General features: G+C 45.2%; 2 protein-coding genes and 1 long non-coding RNA gene across 11 annotated transcripts in view; 1 reads left to right on the top strand and 2 right to left on the bottom strand.

Annotated features, from left to right (window-relative positions):
* Positions 1 to 356: 356 nt before the first annotated feature.
* LOC6898364 (uncharacterized) lies at positions 357 to 3,144 on the bottom strand. Its single transcript, XM_002138381.3, has 4 exons — positions 1,316 to 3,144; positions 1,156 to 1,252; positions 718 to 1,074; positions 357 to 655 (listed from the first exon to the last, which is right to left on the bottom strand). The coding sequence occupies exons 1-4, from the start codon at positions 3,017 to 3,019 to the stop codon at positions 618 to 620; spliced, it is 2,196 nt and encodes a 731-aa protein (XP_002138417.2). The 5' UTR covers positions 3,020 to 3,144; the 3' UTR covers positions 357 to 617.
* Positions 3,145 to 3,208: 64 nt separating this feature from the next.
* The window catches only part of LOC26532446 (uncharacterized), a 43,143-nt gene continuing 21,759 nt past the window's right edge, over positions 3,209 to 24,592 (top strand). Inside the window, exon 1 of one of the 2 annotated variants that reach the window (XR_001452153.2) lies at positions 3,209 to 3,654. This is a non-coding gene — a long non-coding RNA (uncharacterized lncRNA). The remainder of the gene's footprint in view (positions 3,655 to 24,592) is intronic. The other variant, XR_004468905.1, reaches the window with a different exon arrangement.
* Elk (Eag-like K[+] channel) overlaps positions 19,891 to 24,592 on the bottom strand; it is a 73,127-nt gene continuing 68,425 nt past the window's right edge. For all 8 annotated transcript variants that reach the window (XM_033378759.1, XM_001360682.4, XM_033378761.1 and 5 more), the window contains one exon: positions 19,891 to 23,661. In XM_033378759.1, coding sequence (XP_033234650.1) covers positions 21,799 to 23,661 — 1,863 coding nt within the window. In that variant the 3' untranslated portion in view covers positions 19,891 to 21,798. The remainder of the gene's footprint in view (positions 23,662 to 24,592) is intronic.

Below are 24,592 nucleotides of genomic sequence, written 5' to 3'. Positions count from 1 at the left end.
TAATTTTCAGATACCGGCGCCATCGCAGCAGAGGTAAAAGACAGCAACACGACCAGCAGCATAGCCGGAAGCGGAGTCAAATGCAAAGCGCCGAGCGGACAGGGTCCGCCATATGTTGTTTGTGTCTGACGGCTGGGTGACGCATCGCTGGACCAAATAATGGCGTCGCTAGCGGTAAGTGTAGCTCTGACTACGAGTACGAGGTGTGTGCTTTTCTCTCTCTCTCTATCATAAATTTAGTAATCGCGTCTGCGGATATAACAATTGAACCATTATTGATATTCGGAAATGTCGCACATGTTCGGTTCACGTTAGTTGAAAGGACGCATAATCGCAGACATTAAAATCAGTTACTGTTGTTTTACTGTTCATGCCAGGCTAAGTTTAATGTCTAAAAGTGAAGATTAAACCATAGCTCAAGCTCACGCTCAAGCATTAAATTGAATCTGTTCAGCTTAGCCTTTTTACAAAATTGATAGAAAGACTATACACACATATAGTATGTATGTACATAGTAACAAATATTAGACATCGTCAAACTGAACTGAAAACGATTCCAGGCATGAACAAAGGAACGTATAAGGTCCAGTGTACCGTTTCCAAATGATTCCTTATTATTAAACTGATGCCACTGTCGCCGTTGTCTTCTGACGTTCTGTAATAAGACGAAGAAACAAAAGTTAAAATATCCCATTAAATCCCAGTCGAGGGTCCTACCAAGCATGCTATAGCGACCCGACAAGTCGGTGTATGTCTTTCGTAGCTTGGCAACAATCACACGCCTTTCCTGGACTTCCTCCAGACACTTGTCGTACTCATACATAAGGGCTGGGTGGAAGAGTAATCCGCCTTTGGAGTATAGGCGGGCGTGGGTAGTCTTGATCTTTAGGCGGTCCGCTTGGATATCGCTCAAATAATGACGCAACTCGTACAGCCTCTCGCCCTTCTCTATCAGTTCCTCCTTCGCAATCTCCAGGGATTCGGCGATCATGGTGCGCTTCTCGCGGATGCATGTTTTTTCGATCAGGAACTTTTTGTAATTTGCTTGCATGGCCAACACTTCTTTGGTGCGATCTGGGGAATACATAAGGACATATGTATGAATATGACAGTTCTCTGGCTATGAATAACGTCCATTTTACGTGGAATACTTACCCTCGAGTCGTTTCTCCAAATGTATTATATTGTCAGTGGCACTTTGGACTTCAGATGTCGTCAAATCGTCTGTAATTCTTTCCACTAGTCGCATTTTCTGGACAAAAATATAGAAACATAAATAATGGAAAGAATAGAAGTACGATTGTGTCGCATTTACCTCCGTAATGACGGCCAGCGAGCGTAGATTCAGATTGAGTTCGTAGCGCCTCTCACTGATCTCGTTGCGAAGGTTCTCCATGCGCCGAAGCTCGGCATCTAGGAGACGACGCAGCTTGTCCGAGTCCTGGCGAAGCAGACCCTTCCGCATGCAGGTCTCCAGATTCTCCGTCACGAACTTCGACAAGGTATAGCAGGAGTGCAACTCCAGTTGGGCGCGCGAAATCACGAAACTCCCATTCTTCTTGATAATCGTCGAACGCTCCATCAGGTTATCGACTACGTTCAGGGCGCCCAGATACCGGCGGTGTTCGATAGTCTCCACAGCCGGTGGCAGTGTGGCGTACTTGTCCGGCTTTCGGTTGCGCTTGCAGTGCTCCCCCATTTTGTTGTTTAGAATGTTGTTGGTGGACCTCTCCACGATGTACAGGTGCACTAGACGCTCTATCTCTACTAACATTTTTCCCTTATCGAACAGCTTCGCTCTGGCCCCAATCTCTGAAATTTGCACGGCCCGATTGATCAAGCTCTCGATGAAATCGCTTATCATCTTAGACAGTTGGATCTGCTGGGCTAGCTTGGGATCCACCACATCCTTGCCATCATCATCGCTCTCCGATTCGACGTAGATCTGGGCCATCATATCGGCGTCATCTTGTATGATCACCTCCTTGCGAACTGGCTCCGGTTCCTCAACCAAGCTGCCCAGGAAGGAGCTTTGCGACAGTTCTTCTGGTTCTTCTTCCTCTTCGCCGATCAGCCCGAACACAGACGACGACGATTCACTAAGAGTCCTCCCAGAGGTAGATGAGCCCGAGAAGCGGTCCACGGACTGCACGAATCTCCCGGGGTCCACAGACATTTTCGCAGGTAGTGGTGCGACGAAGGACGGACGAGTCTCGGACTCGACCGTGGTGCTGTTCTCGGATATGTCGCTTAGTGAGGGCAAACTCCCGAACTCCCTGAGAAATCCGCCTAGGAAGGAAGGCTCGGGCGCACCCCGTCTATCCTCCAGGTCGGAGATTGAACTGTCCAGTGAGAAAGCCAGAGAGTCATGGGATCTGGTGCTGCGTCTGCCTAGAAACTCCATTCTCTCCTCCCAGGCCTCATCTTCGGAACCGTGAAATTCAGTTATCACAGAATCGCCATCCCTCTCGACTCGTTCTTTCTCCTCAACCTGCATCTCGGCTCCGTCAGGCCACTCGCATTCTTCTTCGGGGGCAGCAACTTCGGGTTCTCCTTTAATTCTCTTTAGCATCAGTTTTACCCTCTCACGCTTGAGTCTCTTGTGTTCGTCGGCAACCTTCTGCAGCTCCGACCTATTGTCCGCGGATGGTTGAAGATCGGTCGACTCCTCCACCTCGGACGGGGCTACATCTGTCCCCTCACCTTCGATGGATGGATCCATGTCAATTTTCTCCCCTTCGGACGAATAGTTATCCGTCTTCTCGCCTTCGGATGGACTAATATCCGACTTTGCGTCAATCTTCTCTACTTCGGGTGGGGAAACGTCAGTATCCCCTGCGTTGAAGGTCACTGGGGGCCCAGCAGCAGGTGGCTGCTCCCCTTCCACCTCCTTTACAGGTTGGGAAACATCCGGCTTTTCTTCTCCGGATTCCTTCACATCGGCTTCTTCCTTGCTCGGTATAGGCTTGGGATCCTCTTGCGGCATGGAAGCTGCTTCCTCTTCTGCAGCTTCCGCCATTATTAAGTCTGTCGGGTGGATATATTTCAGCAAAATATATTTTCAATAAATATATATTATGATGTTTTAGTATGTAAAAATCTTTTAGATATGTTATTTGTTATATGATTCGTGTCAGATGAATTTGAGATGACTGAATCGTCTGCTGGGATTAGTAGTAATTTAATGTATGTAGATTCTATGGCAGCTTAGAGATTTCTGTTTTCTGTTTAGCCTCCTTTCTTGACTCAGGATATGTCACAATCTATGCAGATAAAACTCAGACTAAAATGTATTTATATTTAGTCATCTTTTCATTGTTCTCTATTTAAACAAACGCCATCCATTACGAGTTATCCGCCTGAATCTGTCCTGTCTGTCTTTCGGACAAAAATGACATAAATGGCTTAAATAAATGCACTGCTGACGATGACTAACGGACGAGCGACTATTTAAACATTATTTAAACAAATATGCCCGAGTTCCTGGCCGAATTCGTTATTTTTTCCAACAGTCCATGGACAAGAATGCCAACAAATTCTCGTACCAGTTAGATAAACAACTACGGCAAAATAAAAAACTGAATGCAAGTAAAACAATCTTCAGGGCAGTGACCCTTTGACATGTGAGTCCCCAGCATGGATGGACACGGCCAGGTGAGTGGCATTCTTTAATTAAAGTGCAATGCCCCTGCCACTGCAAATGAAAGCCTGCAAGTGGGGCAACATCAGCATAAGCAGAGAGAGCACTTTTTCTCAAGAGATTGCTTTCCCTCATGAGATTTACAAGCGAGGGAAATTCCCCTGGAGTCAGTCGAGTCTAAAAGTGTTTCATGTGTGGCTCATTAGGGCATCTTCAACTGACAAGGAAGCACCTAAAAGATGCACCTCAAAGCACGGAGGAGTTTCTGTCTGAGTGGAGAAGGGGATCTTTAATAGCTGCAGGCGCTCTTGAGCACTCCCCCTTGATTGTACCGTTTTCTAATTAGCATAAAGCCAACATTGGGGATAGCTGCAACAGGGGGCGGCAGCGCCAGCTAATTGAATTGACCGTGACATCATAGGGGTCAAAACCTCAAGGACTTCATATGCGTTGAAATCACAATTGAGTAATTTCTCACCTGTTTGGCCCGGACATCCCGACCACAACACACCCTACCACACAGCAGGAACAAAGCCTAATGACTTAATGAGCACCCAGACGGGGGCTCCGTTGCGACACCCACAATTCACAATCCACAGTCAGCCCAGTGTTTGGACAAATGGGGTTTGCGGCAAGAGAGTGGAACTGTCAGGGATGTCAAGGATGTATGTGCCTAAGACCTGCGCCCGCCAGTTCCCTTTCTCAGCATTAACTTAATGCCTAGCCAAAGACATGACAAGGCAACGAAGTGGAGCCACCCGTTCTATCTGCTCTGCTTCAACTTATACTCCTGCTGCCTCCTGTCGGCTGTCTCCTCTATTCTCGGTGATCTTGCGGTGAACAAGGCCAAACTACTAAAAGCACTTTTGTGGAAAGTCCACCCACCTCCAGGCCAACGACGGCCACACTACACAGCACGCTAAAACAATGGAAACAATGTGCTTTTAGTGGCAACCACAGGACAAAAACGTGGGGCCATAAGCCTGAAAAAAATCAACAATAACAACCCGTAGCCAGAGACAGCAGCGAATGCTAGTGTCTGTTTAAGTTCCTCTGACACAACAGTCAATACAATAGATATCTAGAAAAAATATTCAAAATCGAATCTTAAGAATTGGGCAACTTTCAAATAAATAAAATTAATCTATGAGTCAGAGAAAAACGTCAATAATAATTTGAAACTCTAAAGCATTAACGCAAAGCAATCCAAACATGGAAATATTTATGTATATATGTATCACAATATACAAATTGTAAACGCTTTCGGAGCGAATATATACATATTTTCTCCATTTTTACCTACAATATTTCTCCCAGTGTAGATTCAGGCTCTTTGCAACACTTCTTGTTGTGGTTGGACTCCCCTGAACTGCCTCTGAGGATACCAGCAGCACAGCTCGCGTTGCGTGTAATGAGCATGTCCTTGAAACACAATATGTCTGCATAATTTACCTTTAGACCACATTAGTCCTGGAGTGGACGGCAGTCGAGAGTGTTGATTGCGGTGCGGAGGAGAGCTCTCACCGCAATCAACACTCTCGACTATATAGTTCTGTAATAGAAGATATTTATGATTGAATTGCACTGAACAGATTGTTAGAGAGTCTCAGCATTAGTTCTGCAAAAAATAAAGGAAAACAGAGTGCAAACACTTGGATATTCCTAATTCTTGATACCAGATATGCAACAGAATCCAAATGAATACCCTGAGCTAACAATATATTGATCTTCCCATATCAATCTCTCAGATTCAGCTCGCAATATCGAGATTTTACATGAATAGCGCGTAGTAACACTCCCTGTGACATCCATCTCGTATACGAATTCAACATACCTTTGCCCCCTGCTAGTACCGTGTATGAGATATCTTGTCGTAAATCATCCAAGCGGCAAACTTTTGCTTTGTGTGGACTCTGGGAACGGTGGGAATTCCATCCATGGAAAAAGATTTCAGACTTTCTCAAAGTAAAAGGTCACGGCGAGTTGAGGAATGTCCCAAATAAGAAAAGTTCATAAGTCCACAGACTGCACAGATTTAAGGCTTTACTTGAAAAATCCTTTATAAGAACACAACCTTCTCATCGGAAAAATCATTAATATAAAAGAGCTAAAATGCAACCTCAAAATAGCATTTTCCAAATAGAGCTTGAGCAGTTTCCCAGGCACTGACAGGTCACACTTTATTTTCCAGCGATTTTCCAAGCCAATCATCAGCTGATTTGCTCAGCAATCGATTGATAAACCCAATACGCCAAATGGAAAATTAAATAGTTTTTTCATGGCGGTTCGTAGTGTTATTGACAAGTGCTGAGAAGCCTTATAAAAATAGATTCGTTTTTCCTTTATATATTTTTCTGCCTTTCTGTTTGGATTGCTCCTTTTTTCTTGGCACTTCTTCAAGTTTTCCCTTTGGGCGCTTTTCCAGTAGCAGCAGAAATAGCCGCAGCCAACTCGGTTCATTGAAATGGGTGATAATTCACCATTGATTGCACTTTGTCGCCAAAGTTTTGTGTGGCGTTGACAACTTTGGCCAACTGCAGTTTGGCCTTTCGTTCAACTCTACTCCGCGCTCGTATGCTCCTGTCCAAATCACTTCATTTCCCCCACTGAAATTTGGTTATTTTTATATTATATCCATCCTTTGTTGTCCTTTTCAGTATCTCTTTCCACAGCCTTGGGCCCAGTCCTATCAAAGCTGCAGGCTAGAAAAAGCAATTAGTTGAGATTTTCCCTTTTTTCAGGCTTAGATTCGACAAGTCGAACAACAGATTGCGGGCAAACAGAGAGAAAAGGATAAAGATACAAGTGTGAAGAGAGAGAGACGAGAAGTTAGATTTTCCCCGCGTGGCCACTAAATCATCTTAAAGGTCCCGATGTCAGCGCGGAAGTGGAGTAGCGGAGGATGAAGCGTTGTCACTTGCACTTGGCAACTTCATCAATTTCCCCTTAATCCTCCGCCAAAGTTAAAGATACCGGCGGATCCTTCTGAAGACTGGCAGCGGCAGCGCGGCGGATACGCAACTTTCCGTTGTGGCAAAGTTTCTAGTGTGTTGTTTGCTGGCGCCATTATTTGACCTGCTTGCATACAATTTCAAACCGCACTCACATACACTATAGTACTATGAGTATACCCTCTCTGAGGCGGCCTCAAGCCAGGCATTCGAGCATGGCGAGCACTTGAATTGCGATGCACCAATTACGAGGAGCATGCTGCCGCTTCTGGGCCGCTTCTTGGCACCGAAGCATAACTAATCTTTTGAGATTTCCAATTAAAAGTAAAACAAGCAGCCCAACAACGACCTCTCCCACAACGGCAGACCGACTTGCAAAGATGTTGCTGCCGCCCCCAAGACGAAGCCTCCGGGGCAGCCGGTGAGGGGAATAAGTGTGTTTCATACATTTTACGTGCAAAGTGTCTGAATTAACAAGGACGACAAAGTAGGGGCTGGCAGGAGGCATAGGAGAAGCGGAGAAAGGCAACTTTATAATTATGTTAAGCATGTTTCGCTCAGTGTTGCAGCAATCTTACAATGTTGCAGCTTATTTTCGCAGTGGCGCCCTGTGCCTCTGCCTGTGCCTGTGCACCAGAAGGCACGTCAAAGCTGCAGCGTAGTCCATTTAATAGGCAGGCATCTCCGATACCTTGAGACTCGAGGACAGCCCTAATAAACACCCACAAATACTTTTACATGTACGTATACGTATGCGAGTGCACAAAGGAGGTATGTCGATGTGGGCCTAAAGCCGGCTTTGCACTTTGGCTTTTGTGCTTTAAGTTTATTAGGGTATCGCCTGTCACAGCCACCACCCTTTCACCCTTTTACTCTCTCCTCTGTGTTATGGTTGATATGAAAATTACTTTTACGTCAGTCATATGCAATAGGGTACCTTGTGCGTATGAGTAACTTAATTAGAAAACTTTCCGTTGCTGGCATGAAAATACATACATGCGCCCACACACGTATAAAACCACACCGGATATGCTCGTGCATAAAGGCGGTGCAAGCAAAGGCCCAATCAAAGTCGAGGAACTGCATCTGCCAGCTATTTAAGCCCTTTGGTTTCTCTGACCTCTTGGGAGTGGCCATGAATTAGCCAGTATACTCCATTTGATGCGCACTGGCCTGTGCCTTGGCCTGAGTCAAAGCGAGGGCTTATTCCCTCTGAGGATAGCTTTTCAGCTTCTGCACCGATAGCAATCGTTTGAAAATACCTGCTTGTCCGCTATGCTCTATTCTGCGGAGTACATTGGCAGCTCTGAAGTAATGTGTTCTTAAAGATCTCTTCACGTCTTCTAAGTCCTGAAGAAAATTTGAATATAGTTGTTAATTCAGCTGTATTAATCAGGCAGAATTACTGAAGCGGCTCCGAAACCGTTCAGAATCGAAAGCTGTGACACCGCACGCCACCCTCCTTCCTCTGGTGAAAAGTATCTCAAATTTGCGAGCCCCTTTATATCCATGGACAATAACCGAACAAATCCCAAGCAATCACTCAGAGCATATGGATATATGGATGGCCACACAAGCAGGCAGGCAGACATGGCCATGGCTATTTAATGGGTGGGTGTTTGTGCATACTCGTACGGGGTAGAATCAGTCATGCCAGAAGGGAGATCGCTTCGCGCCATGCCCCATGAACTGCCAAAGCAAATAAATAAACAAACCCAAGAACAATCACAAATAACAAATAACACACAAGGCACATGCTCACACACACACAAGGAGCAAGGGGTCTGGTGCTCGAGGAACGTTTAACTCAAATCGATTTCAAAGCTTTAAAAAAAAAGAAAACAAAAAAAAAGAACAAAAATCATGAAACAAGAAAAAGGTCCCAAAACTGAAAATCGAAAAGCAGCCAAAAATAAAATGAGAATAAGAAAAACACAAATCCAATGAACAAACAAATGTGGAATCAAGCAAAACATTGGCGTTGGTCAGCACACACAGTTACAGATACAGATACGGATACATATACAAACACACTGACATATGTGGCCGGGGGACAGTGGAAAAGCTTTTACAGTTACAGCTGTACGCAGGCTGCGTTGCGTTCATTTTTTATTAGAAACAAACATCGGTTGACGCTATTGGAAAATGGTGAACATATTTGTCCCTGGACGGCAATTATTGTTATCGTTATTGGCATCGACCCGACAAGGGATCGGGGGAAACGCTGGACAACAGGACAGCAGGCGGATGGCAGACCGATTGGGATGAAATTTATTTCGGGCCGGAGTGCAGCAACAACAAACGAAAATGGAGTAAAGAAAAATGGCAAAATGGCAGCCCAATGGTTGCCTGGTCAGCCAGCTAAAACTCAGTTTTCGGCTCTTCCCAGCAACGTGCTGCAATTTAAGATGACCACCACAATGCAAGGGAAGGTTCTATAGTGGGCCAGAGCCGTTGATAGAGCCGGCTGTATGTTCATAGGCCCCAAGGCCAGCAAGGGAGCTCCAGTCCCTACTGTTTAGGTTACCCTACAGGCTGAAACTATCTCTCAATGCTGTCAATGTAATTTCATCTGACAGATGCAGATCTGCTACCCTCAACAGCACGGGAATCGCTTCATTCATTCCATAATATGCACGTGCAACTTCTTGGATACAATATACCCTTCTACTGCACAACTACATAGTAGTATCTGTCGGCTAGCCAAAGGTGAGCAAACACTAAGGTCTGCCGCAAAATGTTCCGCAGCTTCCTTTTTTGACCCCTTTTTTTGCGGCAGGTGCTCGTAGAAGGTGTCGCTGACTAACTGGTTTCGATCCGCCCTCCGTTAAAGACCACACATGAAAGCCCCCCCCACATTAGGGACCGTGTTTCGGTCTCGATGTCGATTTTCAAATCCCAGATTAAGGATTCCACGCCCTGTCCACCTAGTACTTTACTCTGCCATTCACTTTGTATAGAATTTTTTTTTGTTTGCATCTTTAGTCTTTTCTCGTAGTTTTTGTTCTTTCTTTTGACTTTTGTTGGTTTAGTGTGTGGGCGTCTGTGGCCCATGCTCTGTCCCCCGTCCCCCTACCCATTGTTGCTTCTGCAAATTGTGCGGTCTGTTGTTTTTGTTACCATACAAAGATAGCATTCAGGACGAGACCTGCTGCAGACCAGCCACTAGACCAGCCACCAGACCATCCCTCCAGACCATCCCTCCAGACCATCCCCCCGGATCAAGACTGTCCGAATCCAGATGAGGGCCTAGGCAAAACAATGGCGTTTGTTTGTTCTCCGTTGCCCAGATTCTCTAATCAGTTTTGTAATTGTTTCAGCTTGTTTTTTTGGCTTTGGTTTGTCGTTCCTCAGTTCCTCCGTTGCCTGGCTACAGTTGTTGGGTCAGCTGAGAGCACGGCTGCTTAACCCTAAGCTGCCATTCCCACTCCAGCCCTTCATATCCTTTGTTATCATTCTGGTCGGTTTGAGGGCTCATAAAAGACCTTCGCTTTATGGCTGGGAATTCCCAGATTTGTTTTCCAGTGCCAGCTTTAATGAAAACACTTTTGATTATGAATTCCAAACTGTTGAGGAGCTTTCATGACCTGTATCAGTACAAATGATGTTTAAAACTAATTAAAATTCAAATTTGTTAGAAGCTATCGCGCAAACATATTTATTATGATAATAAACGTGGACTGCCGATGAGTTTTTGCTATGCCATACGATACATACAGATACAGATACAAATAATCATAAACAAAAACATATTTACACATGCTTATGGTACATTAAAGGTGCAGCGTATCGTAAGAATATATACTTAGCTCACAAATATCTACACTTTTCTATTCTTCGCCTTTTTGTCGTAAAATATTTTGATATCTGTTATAATTTGATTCATATTTGAACACGTACATTACTATTTTAATTTGAAAACTAGCTTTTTAAACCGATCCTGATCGATATCAGAGGAACCCCAAGCATAAGTACGTTGAATGCAGTATTGAGATACTTAACAAAAAATGATGTGCTGCATGGCCTCGCCTATATAAAGGTTTGAAGTCCATTCAATCCCCCTGACCCTGGACTTCTGGGGGTCACGCTAGCCTCAAAGTAGACAGAGCAAACTGGCGATGAAATTCCTCGGAATTCGTAATTAGGCGGCTCCTGGTGCAGGCAGCTTTAATGAGTTGGAGGCTCGGCGCCTATGCAAATATTTATTTATGTGTGCATATCATTCAGCAGAAGTCTGGGGCGGCCAAACGCAGTTAATTTGAGCTCCAAATTGAAAGAAAAAAATGCGGGGGAAAAGAGAAATAAATAAGATTGAAGCGGGCAGTACGCGTCTTTAATTAAGGTCAGACCTTGGCTCTCTTTCACTCAGTATCTCCCTCTACCTCTTTAGCTCTCTCTCCATGCCCCCCTCGCTCTCACTCTGTCTGACAACCGCTTGATTTTGAGATAAATTGGTAAAGAGCTGGAAGGCCCGATTTGATAAATAAGTGATGCCGCCGCTGCCACCCACAGTGACAGCTCCTGCTGCAGGCAGATTCCAGTTGTTTTGCATTTTGGCTTTTTTCTCGCTCTCTTTCTCACTGCCTCTGCCTCTACCGCCCTCCCTCACGCGAGGCACTGCCCCCTTCCTGTTCATGGGATTCTGTTTGTGTTTCGCGTTGAGTTGTTGCCCTTTTGCCGGCTCTCGTTAATTGCTGAAGGACGAGCGTATAATTGCGGCAATCCTGTCGGGGGTACCACGCCCTCCCACGACCAAGACCGATCCCCTCTTCTCCCCCCACCCTACGCTCGATCCGGGGCAAAGAAAAAATGCAAACGGAAAATAAATAAATTAAATTTCTGTAAATGTGTGCTGGAAAAGGTCATTTCGTTGAACTGAATGCGCCGCATTGCCATTCAATTTCGAAGGACGATCTCATATATATTTGATGATGATGATGATGTACGGATCAGACGCGAGTTTCTACATTTTCTCGCTAATGAATTTTAACGCATTTTCCGGGCCAGCCCCCCCTCCTCCAGGGAGAAACCCTTTTCGGCGCGAATCGACTCACTTCTGTGGCACATTCAAAATTACATCGCATTACGAAAATTAACCTCAGACTTAGCAACGCAACGAACGCCTTTTTATGGCCAGACAACACGTAAATGGGGCTTTGGACTTTTTAATTTCTTACCCCATAACATTTTTTGATGTGGCCTGGACGCTGTGGTGCCACGTTTCCGCGGCACCCTGAATGCTAATGCGACAACATAGCCGCGATTTTTAATTCCTCCGCTTCCATGTTCGCAACTGCCGCGCCTTTATTTCTCATAATTTATGCAGCCATGGACTTGATTTAAAAATTATTTATTTCCCCTGCCACTTATAATTACATTTACAGCTTCCACCTGCCACTGGGCACAGTCCGTGTCGTGTCTCTGCTCGGAATCCCGCCCCAGGCCTAAATCAACATGGAAATTCTGCCATTTGCCAATGCAATTGTTCAATGTAAACTTTTGAATTAATCACATTTAAGCATCGAGCCATTGCGCATCGATTTAGTTATTAACACGTGTGGTGTCCACAGAAATCGACGCCAGAATACATATGGAAATAGCATTAAATGTGATTTGAAAGGAATGTGTGGTAATACAATAATTAAATTGCCAGTTGATTTTAAACTCAATAGCCGTTCTTTCGAAACAAAATTGTAAATGTTAAAGAAGCATTGAAACGGAAGAGAATTCTCTATAAATCTGCTACGTTACAACATAATTAAAGGTACACGTAATATAATTGGAATCTCCAAGAAACACACTAACGGTGAAGCTAACTATGGTTTGATATTCGTATTCAAAGTATCTATAGGAATCAATCGGCTGCTAAGTTATTGCCTCCACTGGAGTAGAGGTGCAAGTGAAAGGCAGTGAAATGAATTTGAAGCTGTCCTGCGTCTTGATCCCGGAGGCCGCACATCATTAAATCGCGTTCAGTGGCTACCGCTGCAGAGTTGGGTGCCGTTCGATTCCGGGCTGCCGGCTACCCCACCACAGTTTGTCACTTTGCCGCAACTGCCCCGAGGGCTGCGGCAGCCAAAGAGACCGGAGAGACCAGTGCCATCGAGAGGACCAAAGAGCGAGACCGACCTAAGCTGCCAAAGAGTTATGCTATTACATTTCTCAGCGTGTTTTTCCAAACGTTTCTTTTTTCCGCCCTTTCCCCATTGGGTTAGCCTTTGCCCCAACAGCTGCCACTTCAATTACATAAAATTCACATTATTGGATGGCAGCGTATTTGAGGCGAGAAGGCGTAAAAGAGTTTTTAAATTAAAGGCCAGAGGCTGCTCCTTCCGTATCAGCGGCCATTGCGGGACATTGCGGTGCCAGAGGTCAGATTGATGGCCAAGCCCGCTCTGACACAGAGGCAGAGGGCCGCAAACATTCCGGGACTACTACTGCTCCCCCAGTGCGAAGCACTGATACGGGTCGAGGCATGCAGATGCAGAGATACATCGGCCAAGCGTTGCCAAATGAATGCCAGAGGCCAAAGCAATCGACATGAGCGAAGAAAAAACACCGAAAGAAGTCAAACATCCAACAACAGGCAAAAACAAGAGACAAAAAAGCTTTTGGGGAAAACAAAGCCGCTTCTAATTTGCATGACTGGACAGGGAGCAGGGAGGAAAATGGGTACGGTACTGGACCAGGGCCAGGGTTGCCTACACAGCTCGCTTAAAGTTGCCACGCTTTTCGCCCATTTACCGTTAAAATTTAATGTCCGCCACTTGGCCGGGGGTTAGCGCTGCCAACGCCGCCATTTTCTATCCAACGCAGACAGCAGAAAAACACAAACCGGACCAAAACAGGGAGAAGACCCTATTGTGGGCGCATTGCAGTTGAACAAAAAAAAAAGCAAAAAAGGGTACGTACTTTTTGTGTGTGTTTTTCGAGGGAAAACAATTAAATCAGAATGTCTGCTAAGCTGCGTTGAAAATTGTTTCCCGAAAATTGAGAATATACATTCTGTTCTGTTTTTGTTTTTTTACAGCTTTCGGTGAGGCCACGAGAAAAGTTTGGTTCGAGAAAATATGCTTCGCTTGGCTTGGTGACGGCTCCCGGAGTTTAAGGCAGGCCCATTCCACACAATTAGGCGCAATTTGCATGATAAACGTGCCATCAAACCAAGCCACAAAGAGCATGTTTGAGTGCCGCATATGTGTGGCAGAGGGGGAGATTGTGTACGAATATGTGGCGCGGGGGAGGGGGAGTCACAACAAAAGTTTTACATGTCCTGGGTGAGGAAATCTTTTTGTGTGTGCTTCCACTTAAACGCTTTCGAATGAAGTTTCACGCGTAAAAGCCATAAATAAAAAGACACACATTCCCCACATTCAGGGGTATACTCTCTCTCTCTAAAGGAAGAACGGATGCGTGTGTGTGTGTGTGTGTGTGTGCTTCTAACAAATCTGTAGGACAACGCCCAATGCCATAACGAAGACTGTCAGCCACGCGTTCCCATATGAAAAACTCATTTAACTCATAAATTATGCACTAAAAAACAAATAACTCATCATTTTTATGCGTTCGTACAACTTGGTGAACACTGTGAGTGCCTTTGTGCGTGTTGGCCTGTTGGTGTGAGTGCGAGTGCGACTTTGAGCGTGGCCTGCATTGTGGGTGACACTTGGTCCATAAATACACTCGTGCAAAAATGTTGCTAGACAGAGTCGTAAAACAGAGAGGAGCGAAAACTTTGAGACAAGCTATAAAATCCTTGCAGCCCCAGCGCAGGGCGAACTTTAAGTGCGGAAGTGGGCGGTCGGACAAGGTCACAGGGAAAACTAAACGATTGGTAATTGAAAATCGTAATTCCGAGTACTTAAAGTTGAGACAGGCACAAGAAGAACCCCTTGGCAGAATCGGTTGATATTCGTATCGAAACTATGTCCCACCCATTAGCCAAAGCTGCTCTTGTTTTCTTTTTGGAGGATGCAGACTTTTCGTTTGTCTGATGTCATAGTACGCTTTCTGTGAGTACGCTTTCTTCCAGAACCAGAAAGAGTCAGAGGACTACCGACGAAGTCCATTATATAGTAGAAAAGGAAGCACTTGAAGATTCAGCCCCGGGATACTATTAAGCCCCCGCTTGTGGCTACGAATATTTTGGCTTGTGCGTGGAGACGCGCTGATCGGGCTGCGAATGATGTATTGCTGTACTGGGATGTATGGGAGCTTTGCTTTACATATCGAGGACATAAATATAAGCACACTCGAACACGCGTCTTGGGGCGGGGCGGACAGGGCGGCCATTTAGCAGTATTTAAAATTTATGACTCGACTATTAAGTGCGTATTAACTGAATGCTTTGTGCATTCCATAAACTTGACAAACACTCGCCTCGCCTCACAAAGGCTTCGAACGCAAGGCCTTTCCCCTCCCCCCACACAGATTATGGGCCAAGGAGGGAAACCAAAGGAAGTTGTGGGGATAGGGCATATCGTATGACAAAGAGCTCAAACTCGCAACTTTTGCCGCTTTTGTAAAAATTGTTGCCACTCTCGTACAGTCACTCACTCATTCGACCGCCCCGCCCTCTCTCGTACAGGGTAAAGTTGCGGCAACATGGCTGCCGCAAAAGTTAGTGGCAAAAGTTTTTGGAAAAAGTGCAAGTTGCCTTCTTCTCTGTTACCTGTACGATGCGATTGAGAGATTTTTTACGGCTACGGAGCTCGTGGGAGGGGAGCAGAAACAGGTCCAATTGGAGCAGAATTGCATTAGCTAATCAAACGGCTGGCTGGCTGGCTGGCTGGATGCCTGGCTGGCGATGACTGTCCACTTGTCAACGGAAAAGTGGGGAGTGATTAACGCATGAGAGAGCGCGTGCATGCCGCTTTGCTAATTAGTCCCTAGAATCCTTCTAATACGATTACGACGGCTCTCTTTTCACTTCCACATACACATATCCGTACTCTGATTCCGTGTCGCATCCTGGGAGGGCGGTCAGCTTTGTCTAATGAACCGCACATTAGAGGCAGTGGCAGAGGCGGTCGACAGCGATCCGCATCATGGAAGGAACGTAAAGGAAATGCATGGCCTTTGCCAGTCTGCCACCCTGACTTATTGGCATTTCTTTCAAACGCATTTAAAGCGCGCTGCCTGACGGCCTTCCCTGCCCTGCCCTGCCCTGCCCGCAACCCGTCTGAGCACGAGTGGGATTCTCTGGCTGTCGACGATGCTGCAACACTGCCGCGCTATGCTGCCTGCCGGGTTGCAGTTCAATTGAATTTCAGTGTAAAACTTTAGCAGCCTGCTATCACACTCAGACCTCGGTAGGAGCACCAGCAATCGCCGTGGCAGAGCCGTCGTGTACTCGCATTTCAATTCTTTTATTTGGTGAAAAAGTTTTCGCTCTCACCCCGATCCCGACCCACACAATCACATCCCAACCGCAGCGGGTGGTCGGCCCCTGGCTTGTTGTGCCGCTTCATCGACTACGTTTGGTAATTTGCTTTATGTTCGCTTGCTTTGGCTCTCTTACTTAAAATAAATTAGAAATTATTGGAGCATTTTGATGCTTCAGCTCGGGGGCGGATGGCGGTGGCCCCCGTCGATTGATTTTGCGTTTGGTTTTCTCATAAATTCTTAATCAGCATAGGTCCAATTTCCGTCCAACTAAAAGTTGTACCATATAAATACCAGTGTATATAGTTTTGGCATATGAACCAGTAAAAAACACCAAAGGACGAGAGTGAAAGAATGCTAGCCTTATCCTTGTTAATGCCGATTGATCTGGCTGGTGTCTGGTGAATAACTCTTTTATACTCTACTATTGCATCCGTTTTTATATATTAGGGAATATAAAGGGAATATGGAATATGGTCCACTCGTTTTATTGTTATATATTTTGATTCAACGCTGGCTGGGAATAGGCTACAAATTTCGATGGGTTGACAGCAGATTTTGCAACCTCGAAGGCCTACGCCACAATTTTGGGTGGCACATTAATCGCTGGGCAGCGAACGGGTTATGCGAAGGGTTATATTATCCCAAAGATAATATTTTGCCTTTGAGGTTATGTTCTCTGCTCATTGATTGATGCAATTATGCGTGCAATCAGCTTAGTGGTTGCGGTTATGAATGGGCTGATTCTGCATGGTGCTGCGATAACACAACAATTTCCGGAAACCGGTAAGGAGTCTTCGACTCCTTAATTATAATTCAAATTAATAAAGGAAACTTCGTACCCATCAATCGCTGGGCAGGTGATGTGTATGCTTTTCTGGAGATATTTATGTAGTATATAAATCATTTGACCTCCACCTACTGTAAATAGGAGTTTGGTCAGAGGAATCTCTTATATTTTCTTGTCAATAAACGGGTACTTACCTTGTCGTTAGTACTTTCTGATTGACCACGATCATCTTTACTAAAACTCTGGAGAACTGCTTCTGAGCTTCAACTATATCGTTAAAACAAAGCTTAATGCAGATGTATCGTACTGACTCTACTGTACCATCTTGTCTAGCGAGTACAAGTAGAAACATATTGGATTCCCCTGTATTCATTGAAATTTAAGGATCGCCGCACCGTCTTGCCCCACGTAGCTACGCCACTGAGTGGATAGTCCTACGATTATGCTAGCGGACCCTAAGGCATCGGGGATCATATACGGGTACACGTAGATCTTCTTGGTCCCTTTTAATTATCGGAATCTTGTTCGAACCTTTAAGTGGTTTCTATTTTTAATGGAATGTGTTTGAACATAAACTTGTTATAAAACAAAAGGCATGACATTACCTGTTATAAACATATTTTCCAATTTACGCATCGAACATGTTGCCATTGAAACAAATTTTACGGTTTCATCGTACCTTGAATTTTTTGAGCTATATTTTGTAGCGAAAGTTATCATAGAAGCCGAGCACAAAATTGTTTTGCGAGATTGGGGTAACAGCGTTTCCAGTGGCAAAGTTTTGCAGCACAATTAAGCAGAAGAGAAGCCCCAAAGTCCTGGCTCTCGTATTGCTCCAGCCGAATTGGAGCAGAAATTACGCTCATGACGGCCCTTGGCTCTTGTTATTATGTGGGTGGTGTCTGTGTGTGTGGGTGTGTTGGCGACTGCAATCAATAGCAATTGTTATGTTTGTGTCGGTGGTAACTGGCATCATGAATGTCATACCCCCGCCCACCCACTCTGCATCGCATCTGAAAATGGCGAGCACAAAATCAGACTGCATGCCATAGACCAATTTGTATTTGCGTAATTAAGAGGATAGCCACTGGTCTCCTGGTGTGGTCCTGCCCTAATGGACGTCGATGTCTGCGATTCTAATTAAGACAATATACACTTAAGCTACGTCCAAAAACGGATGCGGATTGTCCGCCGCGAGTCCTGCCCTTTAAACGCATCCCGGCTGAGCGACAACTCTAACGGCGTCTAAGTCCGCTCTCAAGCATCCTTCGAAAGTTAAGGAACAAGTTTTTCCCACCTACACCAGCCTTGCCCCCGTTTCGTGTATGGCCACTGAAGCATTCTCCCATTGCGGCCGCAATAACACTGAAAAAATAGTAATAGTTAGCTTAATTTCTTTGCTCGAGTAGTTTTTCTTGTCCTTTCTGGAGAACTCTCTCTCTCCAGCTGAAACAGAAACAGAAACTGGGACTGGGACTGCAAATGCAACTGCAACTTCTGCCACAACTGGCATCCCATCCCAACCCATCCCATCCCCTTCCACTCTTTCTTTCCAGTGAAAGCACACCGCAATGAGTTTGATAATAGTTTCAAGTTATTAACATTAATTTTTTCCTCTTCCTCCTGGACCCCTTCGTTTTTCTTCTCTGCTCTTTCAGTTTCTCCGCACCATGCAAGGAGGATTTAAGTCGGTTTATCATTGAAAATGTTCGCTAAACTTTTTGCATAAATTATTCTCATGATAATGCCTGCATTAATGAGCCTTTAGAGCTAATTAGCCCTACCGCAAACATTCAAATTCGTTTCTTTTGTGAACTCTTGGCATATGATAATTCTATTGCGAATCTAATCAACTGCGTTTGCGGTTCAAAGTTTTTATCGGGAGCTTATTAATTCGTATTAGTGTAGGATTCTAGTAGATGCAAGGACCCAAAGCTGCATTTGGTCCGATTTAGGTGGACTTCAAGCTGGGTGGACTCTACGCGAATTTGAAATCTTGCAAAGTAAAGCTTTAATTTCAAAGCTTTCATACAAATCTTTGTTTACAACCGGATAGAATTCGTTGATTTACGAAAAAGCTTTTACGCTTTTAGCAGTACATATGTATGTTCAAACACACACAATTGACTACAAGCTTTAAAGCTTTCCAAAGGAGTTTTATCTACCGTTAGATTAATGTAAAATACATCACGCTTTATGTTAAATGTAACGATACCTACAAAATTACATGTGTGTAATATTCTTTCTAAAATGCTTTCGATTAAGAATTATTAAATTTTATATTGTTTTTATTAAAAATATAGTATCACAATTATTTGTAATTCGCCAATCTAATAGAACATTTCTTAATTTGACGGGTAACATTAACAGTTACTTGAAAATTTCGATGGAAAAGCTCTTAAAACAGGAGCAAACTGATAATTATTCCCTATGCCTATACTGTATGTGTGTACATATGTACATATACATATGTGCAAGTATGTTAATCGAAAAATAAAAACTAATTATTTGTCCTGTCATGCTGCAGTGAAGATTTCGGTCAGATGTGACACATACATCCATATGTAAAGCAGATGACACACTCATTCATAATCCCACCACGTGCAAGCCACGCTGAATCGGACATTGCTTTCCGTGGAACTTCTGGTTCCCTGGAATTGTTTTGGTGCTATTTTCGTCTCTTTCTCTGGAACTTTTGTGCACTCAGCATTTATTATTAACCAACAAGATGTGGTGTTAAGCGTAATATACGATGCGGTTATATTTTCCGCACTTCGTGTTGAATATATGGCTCAGAAGTTAATGCGCTTACCTTAAACAAGAGACAACATACAACAGACAAGCCCCCTGGCTGGTCTAATACCTCGATTGACATACAAACTTTGGCAATCTGGTCAGTGGATTATGGTACAGAAATGATGCCAAATGACCGACCATCAGACCAATTGAAATAATCGCATTAAAGTTCGGTGAATCATACGGGAAAAGCCGCTCATGGACGTCAATAAAAGTTGGTCAATTAGCAAACGCTTTGCTGGGATTTTCAATTCCGACTTGCATCCCTATACCTCCCTTCTTTGGCAGAGGGAAAGCCACAGTCACAGCACAGCAAAAGTCGATTCAAGTTGTCACATCAAGTTTATTGTTTATTGAAATATCGGATATTCTTGTATGATTTTTGTGTATAACTACATGTATTAACTTGTATATAGTCTTGATAACATTAGGTTAAAACATTTAAAAACGTTTAATAGATGCTCTGTCTGGTAACTGGCTTTAATAGATCTCAATTGAAAAGTTCTGCTTAGGTTGTAGGCCAGTTTGCTTGGCTTGGCTAAAACATATGTGGACATTTTTATCCACCTAACCACATATAAAACTTACACACTTATTATCATAGAATGCTTACATCAAAGATAGAATGAAGCTTAAGTCTTTATAGTTCTTGGGAGCAAATTACAAATGTACACATTCAGATATACATATACTACAATATATGTACATACATATACCAGGATATACATGGGATGCCAGAAATGTACACAGTTTTCAGTTTTCAGTTGAACATTGTAACCATTGAACAAACACCGAATTAAACACTCTGTCGATTAATTAATGTTGCCTCTCCACGCTGCGGATCACAAAATTCATCATCTTATCCAAACGATCGAAAGTTCACTTTTAAAGCAGAACTCTGTCCATTCAATATACAAAGTATTTTATTTGCACACGATTGTCGATTATCTTAACATAATCTATGGGACCCCCATCTCCGACTAGCGAAGTGTGGATGGGGCTCTCTTATGTGTCTACAAATGTGTGGGATCCCACTTCAAAATACGTACTTTCCTATTACTTACTTTGCCAGATCTATAATCTATACTCAATCAGGTAGCTCCAATTTCTCAAATACCCCCCTATACAGGCATGTTCTCAATTCCAGCTTTTTGGAAAACCTCTTCCTAGCACTTCGCATTGAGAACATCTCCGATTTGGAGTCGTCGATTCAAGATTGTTAATATTTCACCCATTGTTTAAGTGTTTTCAATAATCTTGTGATTTCAGTTGCTAAGCAAACTCTAAACACATGTACATATACATACACATATACATATATACGAGTAGGTACATACATATAACTAACATTAATCGGAGGTCTATAGATTTGTACCTTCGCTGATCTGCCTCGTTTCGCATTCCATTGCCGTTGAGATATTGTGAAATATAACCTTTACCTGTCTATCTGCTGTCTATCTGGGTATCTGTATATTTAAATATAACATTCATACGAGTATGTATATGGAACATCTATAACTGTTTGATTAGGAAAATATATGTATTTAGTTATCTGTTCTTTGCACTGCACTTTTCCTGCCGACAGCCACACATTCGGTGGACTGGTGGACTGCTTTACCTGCTCAACTATTCCTGATGCGGTCTTTACAAAAATAGACTAGGCTACAAATATATTTGGATCTCTCTCTCTCTCTGATATGCTGTACAATAAATATGTATCTGGTTCACCCCCGATTATAGACGCCTGCCTGGCCTAAACTTAAATTTGGGAATGCAACTTAAGGGATATAAATACTTATCAGACTCAAATCTTAATGATATAATATACAGAGCTAGCTTATTAAATGATGTTGAAATTAAACGTAACTAAAGGGAAACAACCAAATTTCGTATATATACGTTTCTTACAGATCATAAATTTTAAGCTACTCGCTTGAATTAATCATTATTCTAACGGGACTTATTAGATTACTTTTAAAGATAAGTGGCTGAACCTATATGGCTGAAGAACATAACTAAGGGAGAAATCAATGGAAAACTCAGCTCGTATTTGTATCTTAGAGATACAATATTAAATGTACAAGCGTCTTCGTATTTCAGTATTAATTAGGCCATAAATCACGCACAGCGGGTTGCATGTAAATGAGTCCACACATGCCACCCTCATACCTCCCTCAAGCCTATCACGCACCCACCTATCCATTCATCCAATCATCCATAAACAATGCCTCTTACTCCTACTTGCCACTCGAATCGCGTAGGGAGCGAGTGGATGGCAGGCCACGCAGTCCCTTCTCCAATTTGTCAGCATCGCCGGCAGAGAAGCGGAAATTCACGGCCTGGCCCTGGCCCTGCCCCTGGCTCACGCCCAGCAGAATTGGCCTTGAGCCACGTCGCGGTCCTAGTAGCTCCACACTCTCTTCCTCGTCCCTGCCATAACCGGCAATGGCGGCAGCTGCCGCTGACACTGGAATCGGAATCGGGTTCGGGGTCTTGGCTGGGGGCGAGTACTCTGCGGTTGCCTCCGACAACCGTCGGTACTCTCCGCTGCGCGAGTGCTGCAACTTCCAGGAGGCGCGTCTTGTGGTGGCCACACTAGCCACGCTCTGGCTGCTACTGCTGCAGTGCACCGAGGCGCTGGTGGTCAGATTGCCAGTGCTCTGAGAGACCACGCAGCTGTTGGAGCTGGAGCTGCTGCTGGATATGCTCGAATTGCTACCACTTGCGCTGCGCCGAACGCGCTTGGATCGCTCCTGGGACAGAGGTGGGCCCTCAACAGGCGGCTGCTGGGCAGCCATCTGCTCCTCTGGTGTCAGCAGGCTGTCAGTGCTCTTGCAACAGCTGTGGTGGCTGGCCGAGTGCTTCATGGTCCAGCGAAAATCGTTAGAGTTCTCATCGTCCAGTGGCGGATAGATGCGTCCGGTACTCGACCCTCCCGTCGGCCCAAGCAAACGCTCCTTGGAGCTTCCTAGAGTAGGATCTGCCGGGGATATGCATTCGTCGATGGTATTGAGTGGCGATATCTGGAGGGTCTGCTTCTGCTGCAGGAGCTCCATTTCGGTCTTGATGGCCGGCTCGATGCCCAACAGGCCCAGGACCAGGCGCGGATTGGCCAGCACGAATCGCTCGAATGTGGGGAAGTCGATGCGGTAGAAGTCTGTCTGGGAGCTGCGGTTGGCCGTCGTCCGATTGTGTTCGCCGGCGGCTGCTGGTGTTTCCGGGGATGCCTTTTCCGACTTCGAGCTGGCCGCATTACTGCCCGGCAGCTGCACATCTCGACCCCAGACCTCGGGCGGATGCGAGGAGCTCCTGTAAATAGGCGCCACCTCCGGTGCACCATTAGACAGGTGTCCGCCTTTCAAGTCCAACCCGGCTGGATCATTCAGGCCCAATCCGGACCGATTACCGGCCCCTGCGCTGATGTTCGGAATGGAGCGGGCCGGCGGAAATTTCAGGGAACTGTGCGAGTTCATGGCCGTGGAGGTGAAGGCCATCTCCTGCAGCGCGGTAATCGCATTGCGAACCTCAACGCTCAGCTGCGCCACGTCCTGGTGCAGGGTGGAGACCTGTGAATCCAGCCGTTCCAGCGATGGCCGCTTGGCGACCCCCGACTCCTCCCCTTCTGTGTCTGGCTCCTCGAAGGAGCCTCGGTCCAGGCTGCAGGCCGCATTGAGGTTCCGTTGCCGCTTGTTCGTCTCCCGTAGCGTGATCAACGAGCGTCCGCGCTGGTGCAGCCGCTGGTTCCGTGGACTGCTCATTCCCAGAAGTGGGGATCGTGTGGCATGAAGCGGTGAAGCAGTGCTTACGCTGTGCAGCGGCGAGGGTGTAGCACCACCGGCTCCTCCGCCCGGACCTGCATCATTTTCCTTGTCTGCTGGTCCCACTTCCCCCTCCTCGCGGTTCTCGTCGTCCTCGCTGATGCTGGGCAGGGGGAAGGATGGCCCGATGTCCGAGTCCTGATTTTCGTAGCCCTCGCGCAGGTTGTAGGTCAGGTCGTGCTGGATGTCATTGGCGAACTGCTGCTGGTATTCGGGGTACAGACGAAGCACCTCCACCAGGCCGCCCATGTGAATGCACTTCAGATCGCAGTAGGTGAGCGCCTGTAGATACGCATAGGAGAAGAAAGACAGAAAGTTAGTCAAAAGCCGTTTGCCGCTAAACGATTATGCACTTGGATCTGAGGGTCCCAGGGGGGGATCTGTATCTGGAGTGGGGTCTGAGTCTGGGTCTTAGTCTGAGTCTGAGCCGGAGGCGTGGAAGCTGTTTAAACCCATGAACAAGATACAAAAGCTGAAGCAGCGGGAATGCGGGGTAGCAAGGCGTGTATTGAATCACAGTGAAAGTATACCTCACTCATGACAATGCAGAAACAATGGAAAGAGAAGAGATGCTTCTCTTTGCCACCCGTCATTTCAATTTTGAATGATGAACGCATTCCTAAGATATATTTCCTTCTATAGTTTCAACTCTACTTTTATTTTTGTGGAGGTATACTAGTAGGTAGCTTAATGCTTCACCTTTGACGGGGTATTCCACCAGTCGACTACTCCGCCTTCCACCAGGCGCACATTTTAATGTTGACGCCTTGCGTCTTATATTCTTTACAAACTTAAGAGCGCCATCTTGGCGTTTACACACTCTCGCACACACAATCAAACAAACCAGCACCCACTCGCAGTGAAAGGGGGGGAACGCTTAAGTATCACTCATACGACCCGTGCCCCGAGAGATGTTGCCAACACGAAGTGGCGCCTACAAGGGGCGCACGGTGCTGGCAGCTGGTGCTGGCTTGTGCGAAAACATACCCAGAATGTCTGCACTTTATTTTCTCGGGGCAGACATGCAAATAAACACGAGATAAAAGCAAAGGTAAGAATAAACAAGAAGAAAAGGCCATATTTGGAGACCGAAAATTAGAATACACTTGCAGGTCGCTCGATTAGGGGCTTAGCTATTATGGATCCAGGAGAATCCACATTCTGATAAACAACCTTTTCTCATAGAAGGTTGGGAAGTCTTCCCTACAGCCAC

The sequence above is a fragment of the Drosophila pseudoobscura genome, chromosome 3, assembly GCF_009870125.1.
Source record: "Drosophila pseudoobscura strain MV-25-SWS-2005 chromosome 3, UCI_Dpse_MV25, whole genome shotgun sequence".
NCBI classification, from domain to species: domain Eukaryota; kingdom Metazoa; phylum Arthropoda; class Insecta; order Diptera; family Drosophilidae; genus Drosophila; species Drosophila pseudoobscura.
Note: the sequence above shows the minus strand (reverse complement) of the source record. Positions and strands in the feature narration are given on the sequence as shown.

Excerpts from the sequence above, each read along its gene's own strand:
- LOC6898364 (XM_002138381.3), bottom strand. The coding sequence starts at position 3,019 with ATGGCGGAAGCTGCAGAAGAGGAAGCAGCTTCCATGCCGCAAGAGGAT. Across the intron at positions 1,253-1,315 it reads CGCTGGCCGTCATTACGGAG|AAAATGCGACTAGTGGAAAG; the intron begins GTAAATGCGACA and ends ATTTTTGTCCAG. Across the intron at positions 1,075-1,155 it reads TTTGGAGAAACGACTCGAGG|ATCGCACCAAAGAAGTGTTG; the intron begins GTAAGTATTCCA and ends TGTATTCCCCAG.